General features: G+C 36.6%; 1 protein-coding gene across 11 annotated transcripts in view; it reads right to left on the minus strand.

Moving 5' to 3' along the window:
* The window catches only part of CCDC7 (coiled-coil domain containing 7), a 337,256-nt gene that overhangs the window by 150,402 nt on the left and 173,615 nt on the right, over positions 1 to 13,239 (minus strand). Inside the window, exon 20 of one of the 11 annotated variants that reach the window (XM_025885866.2) lies at positions 3,689 to 3,817. The exons of the other annotated variants lie outside the window; for them this stretch is intronic. Coding sequence (XP_025741651.1) covers positions 3,795 to 3,817 — 23 coding nt within the window. The 3' untranslated portion in view covers positions 3,689 to 3,794. Of the gene's footprint in view, positions 1 to 3,688; positions 3,818 to 13,239 lie in introns of those variants that run through there. 11 annotated transcript variants of the gene reach the window in all.

Raw genomic sequence — 13,239 nt, forward strand, 5'->3', positions numbered from 1 at the left:
TGTAGGTGTTCTTTATATATTTCAAATATTAAATCTCAGCACATATTTGATTTGCAAATATCTTTTCCCATTCAGTAGCTTATTTTGTGTTGATGGATTCCTTCATTGTGCAGAAGCTTTCTAGTTTGATATAGTCCCATTTATTTTTGCATTTGTTTCCAATGCCTTTGCAGACAGGTTCAACAAAACATGACTGAGACCTATACCAAGGAGCTCATCACCCATGTTTTCATCTAAGAGTTTCATGGTTTCAGGTCTTACATTCAAGCCTTAAATCCATTTTCAGTTTATTTTTGTGAATGGGATAAGACAGTGGTCCAGTTTTACCAACACAATTTAATGAAGAAACTGTCCTTTCTTGCTTCCTTTATTGAAAATCAATCACTCATATATGGGTTTATTTCTGGGCTTTCTATTCTGTCCCATTAATCTCTGTGCCTATTTTTGTGCAAATATTGTACTTTTTAAAACTTAGGATAGTCTTTTTAAGTTTTTATTTTAATTCCAGTTGCTTAACATATAGTGTTATATTAGCTTCAGGTGTACAATATAATGATTCAACACTTCCACACATTACCTATGCTCACCATGACAAGTGTACTCATTAATCCCCACCACCTATTTAACCCATCCCCTAATCCTGATTCCCTCTAGTAACCATCAGTTTGTTTCTTGATTTGTCTCTCTTTTTTCCCTTTGTTTCTTTAATTCCATATGAGTAAAATCATGTGGTATTTGTCTTTCTCTGACTGACTTATTTCACTTAACAATATACTTTCTAGCTCCATCTGTGTCACCGCAAATGGCAAGATTTCGTTCTTTTTTATGGCTGAATAATATTCCTGTGTATGTGTCCCTTCTTTATCCATTCATCAGTCAATGGACACTTTGGCTGATTTCTATATTGGATATTGTAAATAATACTGCTATAAACATTAGGAGAAAAACATTAAGTTTTTCTCTGATGTGTTATTATTTCAAATATTAGGACAACAAAACTCTGCAGACCATGTCTACGATTTTCAAAGTGACACAATGTCTTATTTAAGTTGCACTGCTAAAAGTAGTAACAATGACTTGTAGTTGTTGGCTACATCACACATTGAGAAAATTCTCTGCCTGGAATATATCATCTGAGACCTCTTTTTTCCCAACCATTTTTTAACAATTTAATTGTATCTACTTAAAATGTACAACATGATCATTTGATATACATATATTTGAAGAATGATTACCAAGATCAAGATAATTAATATGTCCATCACCTCACATACATACTAATGGTAACTCTGGGTGGTGGTTTTTTGTTTGTTTGTTTTGGTGAGAATGCTTAAGATCTACTCTTAACAACTTCAAGTATACAATATTATATTTTTTACTATAGTCCCTATTCTGTATATTAGATGCTCAGAACGTATTCTTCTTACAGCTGAAATATTTTGCCCTTTGACCTATATCAACCTATTTCCATCTTCCCCAAGCCCCTGGAAACCAAAATTCTATTTCGATGAAGTTGAGTTTTTGTTTGTTTGTTTGTTTTTTATATTCCACATAAAAGTGATACCATACAGTGTTTGTCTTTCTCTTTCTGGTTTACCTCAGTTAGCATAATGATCTCCAGTTTCATCCATGTACTCATAAAAGGTATGATTTCCTTTTTTATATCTTTTTCACATTTTCTTTATTCATCCATAGAAGAATATTTAGATTGCTTCCATATCTTGTCTATTCTGAATAATGCTGCAATGGACATGGATGTACAGTCTCATGGGTGTGAAGTACTAATTTCTTCAGATATATAACCAGGAGCGGGACCGCTGGATCACATCATAAAAATTCAATTTTTAATTTTTTCAGGAGCTTCCATACTGTTTTCCATAATAGCTGTACCATTTGATACTCCCACCAACATTATATAAGGGTTCCCTTTTCTCCACATCTTTGCAAAGATTTGTAATTTCTTTTCTTTTCTTTTATTATAACCATGTTAACAGGTGTGAGGCAACATCTCATTGTGGTTTTCATTTGCATTTCTCTGATGATTAGTGATATTGAGCACCTTTTTATACCCATATTGGACATTTGTACATCTCTGAGAATTATCTATTCAGATTCATTGCCCAATTTTAAATTGTGTTTTTTTTTAATATTAACCTCTTATCAGATATATGGTTTATGAATATTTTCCCTCATTCTGTAGGTTGTCTTTTCAATTGGTTGTTTCATTTAGTGTGCAGAAACCTTTTAATGTAGTCCCATTTGTTTATTTTAGTTTTTGTTGCCTGTTCTTTTGATGTCTTATCCAAGAAATAATTACTAAGACCAATATCAAGGTTCTTTTCCCTGAGTTTTCTTCTAGGAGTTTTATGGTGAGATCTCATGTTTAAGTCTTCTACCCATTTCAAGTTAATTTTTGTGAAGAGTGTAAGATAGGCTCTAGTTTCATCAGTTTGCATGTGGATATTCAGTTTTACCAAGACCATTTATTAAAGACACTATACTCTCCCCATTGTGAGTTCTTGGCATCCTCGTCAAAAATTAGTTGACTGTATATGCATGGGTTTAAGTCTGGACTCTCTATTCTATTCAACTGCTCTATGTGCCTGCATTTATACCAGTACCATACTGTTTTGATTAATATAGCTTTGTAATAAAGCTTGAAATCTGATAGTGTGATGCTTCACTTTTGTTCTTTCCCAGGAGTGCTTTGGTTCCTTTAGGGTCTTTTGTGATTCTATACAAATTTTAGGATAATCTTTCTATTTATGTAAAAAATGTCATTAGAATTTTGATTGGGATTGATCTGAATCTGTAGATCACTTTGGGAAATATGGACATTTTCACAATATTAATTCTTCAAATACAAGAACATGGGTTATCTTTCCAAGTGTTTGTGTCTACTTCAATGTCATACAGTTTTTAATGTATAGGTCTTTCATCTCCTTGGTTAAAGTTATTCCTAAGTAGTTTTTAATGCTATGATAAATTACATTTCTTTCTTCTTAATTTCTCTTTCAGATAGTTCATTTCATTGTTGCTGTATAGAAATGCCACTCTTCTATATCTTGATTTTGTGTCCTTTAACGTTACCAAATTCATGTATTAGTTCTAACAGTTTTTTGGTGGAGACTTTCTGCTTATTTTGATCCATCCTTGCATCTTAAGCATAAAAATCCACTTGATCATGTTGACTATTCTTTTTAATGTCCTGTTGAATGTGGTTTGCTAATATTTTCTTGAGAAACTATACCTATATACATCAGGGATTCTTGTCAGTATATTTTTTTGCTTAAAGTGTCTTTATCTCTGATGTCCAGGTAATGCTGGCCTCCTAAAATGAGTTTACAAGTGTTATCTACTTTTCAGTTTTTAACAAGAGTTTAAAATGGATTTTGTTAATTTTTCTTTAAATGTGTAATAGAATTCACTGGTTAAGCCATCTGTTCTTAGGCTTTTCTTAGGTTCAGGATTTTTATTACTGCTTCAATCTCCTTACTCATTTTTGGTTCATTCAGATTTTTATTTCTTTATGACTCATTCTAGGTAGTCGCCTACTCTTACTGTGTCTCTATTTCTCCTTTCTGATCAGTTGGTATTTGTTTTATATATATTTTGTTGCTCCTATGTTAGGTGCATAAATATTTACAAATGTTATATCATCTTTACTACATAATAACCTTCTTTGTCTCTTGTCACATTCTTTATCTTAAGGTCTATTTTGTTCAGTATAAGTATAGTCACTTCTCTGTTTTGGTTCCTATTTCCATGGAATATCTTTTTCCATTGCTTCTATTTCAGTTCATCTGTTTCCTGAAAGCTGAAACAAATTGCTTACAGGAAATATATATTTTGGTTTTGTTTTTACCATTCAGCCACTCATTTGAGGAGTAGAACAAGTAAAATAAGAAATGACACAGAAGACATTACAAAACACAAATTTAGAAAAGATAATAAAAGATTTCTATGAACAATTATACACCAATAAGATGGACAACCTAGAAGAAATGGATAAATTCCTACAAACATATGACCTTCAAAGACTGAATCATGAAAAAATAGAAAATCTGATGAGATCAGGGGCACCAGGGTGGCTCTGTCAGTTAAGCATCTGCGTTTGGCTCAGGTCATGATCTCAGGGTCCTGGGATTGAGCCTTGCATCAGGCTCACTGCTCAGCGCGAGTCTGCTTCTTCCTACCCTTCTGCCTCTGCTCCCACCTGTGCACTCTCTCTCTCTCTCTCCCTCCCCTCTCAAATAAATAAATGACATTTGTAAAAAAGAAAAGAGAAGAAAACCTGATGAGATCAATTATTGAGAAGGAGATGAATTAATAATCAAAAAAGTCTCAAAAAAGAAGTCTAGTACCAGATGGCTTCATTGGTAAGTTCTACCAAACATTTTTAAAAAGTATTTATACTAATCCTTTTTAAACTCTTTCCAAAAATGAAGAGAAAGGAACACTTTCAAACTCATTTTACAAGGCCAGCATTACTCTGATACCAAAACCAGAAAAGGACGCTACAAGAAAAGAACATTAAAGGCCAATATCCCTGATGAACATAGGTGTAGAAATATTCAAAAAGAAATTTGCAAACAAATTAAGCAGTACATTAAAAGATCATACACCATCACCAAGGGAGATTTAGTCCAATAAAGTTCAACATATGCAAATCAGTAAATGTGATATGCATTAACAAGATGAAGGATAAAATCCATATGATGTTATCAGTAGATCCATTAAAAACATCTGGATAAATTCAAGATCCTTTCATGGTAAAAATTTGCCAACAAAATGACCATAAAGGGAATATACACTAACATAATAAAGACATAAATGACAAGTCCAAAGCTAAGCATATTCCTCAAAGAGAGCTGACAGATTTTCCACTAAGATCAAAAACAAGACAAGGATGCACATTTTTTCTACTTTTTTTCAACTTAGTACTGGAAATCACTGCCACAGCAATTAGGCAAGAAAAATCAATAAAAGGCATGTACACTGGAAAAGAAAAAAAAAATGTTACTGTTTGGGATGATATGATCTCATATACAGAAAATCCTAAAGACTCCACCAACAAACTGTTAGAATGAACATAAAAATTCAGTAAAGTTTGAGGATACAAGTGCAATATACAAAAATCACTGCACTGCTATGCAATAAAATATCTGAAGAAGTATAAAAAGCATTGCCATTTACAGTAGCATCAAAAATAAAATACTTAAGAATAAATTTAACAAAGGAGGTTAAATATCTATACCCTGAAACCATAAAGCTTGGATGAAAGAAATTGAAGAACACAAAAAATTATAAATATTCAATGTTCACTTACTGAGAAAACTCAATATTTTTAAATGTCTATTGTGCCCAAAGTGATCCTCAGATGCAATATATCCCTCTCAACATTCCAGTGGCATTTATCACAGACATAGAAATAATAATCCTAATATTTGTATGGAACCACAAAAGACCTAGACTAGACACAGAAATCTTGAGAAAGAATAAAGCTGGAGGCCTCACACTTCTTGAATTCAAAATACATTACAAAACTATAGCAATCCAAACAACATGATATTGGCATTGAAGTAACACACTGGTGAACAGAACAGAAAGCCCAAGAAGAAGCCCATGCATATATTATCAATTAATTTTTAACAAAGTAGCCAAGGATATACAATGGAGAAAGGACAGCCTCTGCAATAAATGGTATTTGCTAAATATTAAGTAACCACAAATTAAAGAATGAAGGGGCGCCTGTGTGGCTCAGTCATTAAGCATCTGCCTTAGGCTCAGGTCATGATCCCAGGGTCCTGAGATCTAGCCCCGCATCAGGCTCCCTGCTTGGTGGGAAGCCTGCTTCTCCCTCTCCCACTCCCCCTGCTTGTGTTCCCTCTCTCGCTGTGTCTCTGTCAAATAAATAAATAAAATCTTAAAAAAAAAAAAAAGAATGAAGCCAGACCCTTACCTTACACCACATACAACATTCAACTCAAAATACATTAAAGGTTTGGATGTTAATAGCTAAAACTGTAAAATTCATAGAAGAAAACAAAGGAGGTTATCTCCTTGACATTGGACTTGACTATGTTTTTTTTTCTTTGACACCAAAAGCAGAGACAAAAAAATACAAAATAAACAAGTAGGACTGCCCCAAACAAAATGCTAGGAAAGTCAACAAAATGAAAAGGCAATCTACAGAATGGGTAAAAGTGTTTTCATACCTCGTATCTGATTAATATCCAAATATAAAAAACTCATGAAACTCAACAACAAAATAACAACACAATTTTAAAAGGGGGAAATAATAGAAATAAACATTTTTCCAAAGCAGACATACAAATAAAGAGGTACAAGAAAAGGTACTCAGGAGAAAGAGGCAAGATGGCAGAAGAGTAGGGGACCTTGTTTCATCTGGTCCCTTGAATTTAGCTGGATAACTATCAAACCATTCTGAACGCCCACAAATTCAGCCTGAGAGGTAAGAAAATATATCTGGAACTCTACAAGTAGAAAAGCAACTGATTTTTGCAAGGTAGGATGTGCAGAGTTGTGAATCTGTGGGGAGAAATGGGAAGATGAATGGAGGGGGGGAGGGAGCCTCCATATGTTGGCTACTGAAAAGTGATCTAACACTGGAGCACAAAATTAGAACCTTTAGAAATCTGCTCCAGTGAAAGACATCCCTTACTAAAAAGGGCTCAGGAGATGAAAGGGGCAGAATTCTAGGTGGGTCATGGTGGTCTCAGCATCCCAAGAGACACAGAATGAATGGGAATGCCTGAACTAGTAGAGTACCCAAGCAGTGGAGCAGGGAAACTGGTTATGGTCAGTGAGCCCAGGAGGGAACTCGCAGTTTGGGTTGCCATAAACTGTGAGCCAGGCCAGTTGGGTGACCACTCTTTGCCTGAGCATCCTGAAAAGTACTGGACTGTGTGGGTCATTTACCATCCCCTGGGAGGGGCAAAACAGCTGTACCCACAACCAGGCAACAGCTCTCAGGGCGGTGGTGGTTCCAGAAAGGACGGTAGAGTGGCACCCAGCCATGACCCAGGAGCAGCAGAGCAGAGTGCCCGCACAAGCCCACAACCACTGGCAATCCTGAGGACACAAAGGGCACAGGTGTTTGTGGGTTCCTGGGACTCCCCCTGGGAAGACTACAGTAGGTGCACACAGAAAGAGTCTGCGGGGTTTGGCACACACAAAAATGAAAACTGTTTGTCCCAGAGCGTTTATTGAAGAGGGGTGGACCACGATCTCTCAGCTCGGCCAGAGATCTGGGCTCAGCCATTTTTGCTCTGATCCTCTGAAGAGGCACAGAAAACGTCCAGGGAAAAAAAGCCAGATATATGATAAGTTTACACTGAGCCCAGACCCCTGACAAAGGGTGGGGCAACTCCACCCAGGGAAAGACACATGAGAGGCAGCACAGCAGGACCCCTCCCCCAGAAGACAGATTGGAAGAACTGGTGGAATAAAACTTTATGGATCCCACAAGACTGTAAAACTCTAGCACCAGGGGAAAATAGTATATTGAGCTACAGGTGTTTTCTCAAGACTTTTATCTTTCAGTCTGAAATGTTCCATTTCTTTTCTTCTTTTTTTTTTTACCTTTTTCCCATTTCAACTAGATTATTTTACCAATTTATGTTTTTAAATCACTTTTTAACTTTTACTTTTTACATCTACATTTTATAGATATATGCTTCAGTTTAGTCCTTTTTTCACTCTATTCAATTATATATGTGTGTGTGTGTATATATATATATATATATAAGTTTTGCTTTCTTTGCAATTTTGAGATGTAGTGTATTCTAAAAGAGAGACCAAAATTCAATCAGGAACAAGTGGATCACCCTGCATTGGCCACCCTGTGATATTATTATAGTCTCTCTTCCCCGCCCCACTTTTTATTGCTTTGTTTCATTGTAGTTTTGTTTGCTTTTCTGTGGTGGCTTCCAACCACTCGGATTTTTCTAAGGTGTATTTTGCTTGGGTTGTGGTTGATATTTTGGACTCTTCTCATTTGCTTACCCATTCTTCTCTGAGCAAAATGACTAGAAGGAGAAATTCATAACAAAAGAAAGAACCAAAGGCAATGCTTTTTGCCACAGAGCTTAATAGATATGGATATAAATAAGATGTCAGAGATGGAATTCAGGATTGCAATTATAAAGTTAATAGCTAGGCTTGAAAAAAGCATAAATGACAATACAGAATCTCTAAGGGTGGAAATGAGATCGAATCAGGCCAAACTTAAAAATGCTATGAATGAGATACAGTCTAAATTGGATGCTCTAACAGCTCTAACAGCTGGGGTAAATGAGGAAGAAGAGAAAATAAGTGATCTAGAGGACAAGCTGTTGGAAAAGAAGGAAGCTGAGTAAAAGAGAGAAAGACAACTAATAGCCCTTGAAGAAACGTGTCTAGCAATGATGACATGAAACAAACCAATGTCAGAATTATAGGGTACACCAGGGGGTGGAGAGAGACAGGGCCAGAAGGTACATTTGAGCAAATCATAGCTGAGAACTTCCCTAATCTGGGGAAGGAAACAACAGTCATGTCCAAGAGACAGAGAGGAACCCTTCCAAAATCAATAAAAATAGGTCAAGACCCTGACATATAATGGTGAAGCTTGCAAATCTTAGATAAAAAGAAGCTATCCTGAGAGCAGCTAGGGAGAGTAGGTTCCTTACGTATGTACAGAGGGACAAACATCAGAATAGCCTCAGACCTATCCCCAGAAACCTGGCAGGCCAGAAAGGACTGGAAAGACATATTCAGGGTACTAAATTAAAAGAACATGCAGCCAAGAATACTTTATCCAGTAAGGCTGTCATTCAGAATGGAAGAAGAGATAAAGAGCTTCAAAGACAGACAGAAACTGAAAGAATATATGACCACCAAGCCAGCCCTGAAAGAAATAATAAGGGGAGTACTGTAAGCAAAGAGAGACCCCAAGAGTCACATAGACCAGAAAGAAACAGAGACAATCTATAGAAACACGGACTTTACAGGTAATACAATGGCACCAAATTCATATCTTTCAATAGTTACTCCAAATGTAAATGGGCTAAATGCCCCAACCAAAACACACAGGGTATCAGATTGGATAAAAAAGCAAGAACCACCCATATGGTGCCTATAAGAGACTCATTTTTGACCTAAAGACACCTCCAGACTGAAAGTGAGGGGGTGGAGAACAATTTACCATACTAATGGACCTCAAACGAAAGCTGGGGTAGGAATCCTCATATCAGACAAATTAGATTTTAAACCAAAGACTGTATAAGAGATGTAGATGGATACTATATCATACTTAAAGGGTCTATCCAACAAGAAGATCTAAAAATTGTAAATATCTATGTCTCCAACATGGAAGCAGCCAACTACATAAACCAATGAATAACCAAAGTAAAGAAACATATTGATAATAATATATTAATACATTAATATTAGGGGACTTCAACACCCCACCCACACCAATAGACAGATCATCTAAGCAGAATATCAACAAAGAAACAAAGGCTTTAAAGGACACACTGGACCAAATGGACTTCACAGATATATAGAACATTCCATTCTAAAACAACAGAATATTCATTCTTCTTGAGTGCATATGGAACTTTCTCCAGAATAGACCAAATACTGAGTCACAAATTAGGCCTGAACTGATACCAAAACATCGAGATTATTCACTACATAGACAACAGTCCTTTGAAACTGGAACTCAATCAGAAGAGGAAATTTGGAAGAAAAACAAACACTTGGAAGTTAAAGACCACCCTACTAAAGAATGAATGGGTCACCTAGGAAATTAAAGAACTTAAAAAAAAAATTCATGGAAATGAATGAGAATGAAAACACATCAGTCCAAAACCTGTGGGATACTGCAAAGGCAGTTCTAAGGGGGGAAATACATAGCCATCCAAGCCTCTCTCAAAAAATTAGAAAAATCCCAAAAGCACAAGCTAACTTTACACCTAAAGGAGCTGGAGAAAAAACAGCAAATAAGGACTAAACCAAGCAGAAGAGAAATAATAAAGATTAGAGCAGAAATCAATGAGATAGAAACAAACAGTAGAACAGATCAACGAATCTAGAAGCTGGTTCTTTAAAGGAATTAATAAGATTGATAAACCTGTGTCCAGACTTATCCAAAAGAAAAGGGAAAGGACCCCAAATCACCAAGGAAATGTTGAAAGAGAAAAACAAAGTTGGGAGCATCACACTGCCTGATTTCAAGCTATACTATAAAGCTGTGACCACCAAGACACCATGGTACTGGCACAAAAACAGACATATAGACCAGTGGAACAGAATAGAGAGCCCAGATATGAACCCTCAACTCTATGACCAACTAATCTTCGACAAAGCAGGAAAGACTATCCAATGGAAAAAGGACAATCTCTTAAATAAATGGTGTTGGGAAAATTGGTCAGCCACATGCAGAAGAATGAAACTGGATCATTCTCTTACACCATACACAAAGATAAACTGAAAATGGATGAATGACCTCAATGTGAGACAGGAATCCATCAAAATCCTAGAGGAGAACACAGGCAGTAACCTCTTCGACCTCAGCTGCAGTAACTTCTTACAAGACACGTCTCTCAAGGCAAGGGCAACAAAATCAAAAATGAACTCTTGGGACTTCATCAAGGTAAAAAGATTCTTCATAGCAAAGAAAACAATCAACAAAACTAAAAGGCAACCTACAGAATGGGAGAAGATATTTGCAAATGACACAACAGACAAAGGGCTGGTATCCAAGTTCTATAAAGAACGTCTCAAATTCAACACCCAAAAAACAAATATTCCAGTCAAGAAATGGGCAGAAGACATGAACAGACACTTCTCCAAAGAAGACATACAAGTGACCAACAGACACGAAAAAATGCTCCATATCACTTGGCCTCAGGGAAATACAAATCAAAACCACAATGAGATACCACCTTAGACCAGTCAGAATGGCTAAAATTAACAAGACAGGGAACAATAAATGTTGACAAGAATGTGGAGAAAAGGGAACCCTTTTACACTGTTAGTGGGAATGCAAGTTGGTACAGCCACTTTGGAAAACAGTGTGGGGGTTCCTCAAAAAATTAAAAATAGAGTTACCCTATGACCCAGCAATTGCACTACTGGGTATTTACCCCAAAGACACAGATGTAGTGAAAAGAAGCAGCACATGCACCCCAATGGTCATAGCAGCAATATCCACAATAGCCAAACTGTGGAAGGACCCAAGATGCCCTTCAACAGATGAATGAATAAAGATGTGGTTCATATATACAATGGAATATTAGTCAGTCATCAGAAAGGGTGAATACTTACCATTTACATTGACTGTGATGAAACTGGAGGGTATTATGCTAAGTGAAATAAGTCAATTGGAGAAAGACAATTATCATATGGTTTCACTCATATGTAGAATATAAGAAACAATGCAGAGGACCACAAGGGAAGGGAGGGAAAACTGAATGGGAAGAAATCAGAGAAGAAGACAAACGATGAGAGATTCTTAAGTATGGGAAACAAACTGAGGGTTGATGAAGGGGAGGGGGATGTGGGATGGGGTAACTGGGTGATTGGCATTAAGGAGGGCACATGATGTGATAAGCATTGGGTGTTGCACACAGCTGATGAATCATTGAACACTACATCAAAAAATGTAGATATACTATATGTTGGCTAATGGAATTTAAATAATAAAAAAAGGTACTCAACATCATCCGAGATATGAAAATCAAACCACAACAAGATATTACCTTTTAGAATGCACTTTGTCAAAAGGATAAGATGTAAGTGTTGGCAAAGATGTGGAGAAAGACAACACTTCTACACTGTTGATAGGAATAGAAACTGGTACAGTCATTATGGAGAATAGTATGCAAGGTCCTCAAAAAATTAAAAATAGAACTACCATATGATCCAGCATTCCCATTCCTGGACATTAATCCAAAGTGATTGAAATAAGTATTTCAAAAAGACATCTTCACACCCATGGTCACTCCAGCATATTCACAATAGCGAAGACATGGAAACAACCCAAGTGTCCCTCAGTAGATAAAGTAGATGTAGTATAGGCATACAGTGGAATATTTGATCATTGGAAAGAAGGATATCTTGTCATCTGTGACAACCTGGATGAGTTTGGAGTCAGAATGGCAAGTGAAATAAGCCAGACAGAGAAAGACAAATACTGTATGGTTTCACTTACATGTAGAAGTTTTTTAAAAAGTCAAACTCATAAAAACAGAGATAAGAAGATAAGGGAATAGAAGAAAAGATAATGGTAGTTACTAGACAGTGAGGGGCACTTGAGGTCCCCTGGCTGTATGGGACACTGCCAAAGAGAATCAGTTCTTTCTTATAGTATACATAGTAGTGAGGAAGGAGGTCCATGATGACAAAAAGGGAGAGATCACAAGAGTGGCAGAAAGGATTCTCAGAGGGCACAAAATGGATTCAATTCCCACTGATGCATTGTAAACTCCATCTGAAAGCCCACACATGAGCTGCTGGAAACCAGTGGGACTTAAGGCCTGGAATTTTAAAAATCAGTAGGCTGGGCTCTAGGAGAGCTTGGAGGGCAACTAGAGGCTGAGTCCCACCTTTAAATATCCAGCTTAGCAAACAGCCCATGGACATACAGCTTGGTAGCAACAGTTTGAAAGGTACCAAGAGCTTATGGGAGGGAGAGTTACTGATCTCAGAGTTTGCTGAGGGACTTCTCTGGGAACAAAGGAGCTGGCAGGTGCCATTTTCCCCATCCCCGCCTCCTAGCATAAACACACTGTCACCTGTGAGAACCAGCACTGCAGGCATTCACTACTTAACTTTTCTTACACCAAGCCCCACCCCCTCCAGCCAGGCTATTATTCAGAATAGAAGAAGAGATAGAGTTTCTCAGACAAACAAAAACTAAAGGAGTTCATGACCACTAAACCAGCCCTACAAGAAATATTAAAGAGGACTCTTTGAGTGAAAAGGAAAGACCATATGTAAGTCATAAAAGTAGAAAAGTAGAAAACAAAATCTGTTAAAATAAGCTTTCTGTAAAAAAAAAATCAGTCAAGAGGTTAACAAAATAATGTAAAATATAACCCCATATATCTAAAATGTGGGTGGAAGAGGAGTAAACAATGGGTTCAAACTTATGTGGCCATCAACTTAATATAGACGGCTACATACAGAAGATGTTCTAACCACTAGTCAAAAACCACTAATAGTTCTGTT

Source organism: Callorhinus ursinus, unplaced genomic scaffold (genome assembly GCF_003265705.2).
Source record: "Callorhinus ursinus isolate GAN/ISIS: 27379988/994484 unplaced genomic scaffold, GSC_fseal_2.0 scaffold62, whole genome shotgun sequence".
NCBI lineage: Eukaryota > Metazoa > Chordata > Mammalia > Carnivora > Otariidae > Callorhinus > Callorhinus ursinus.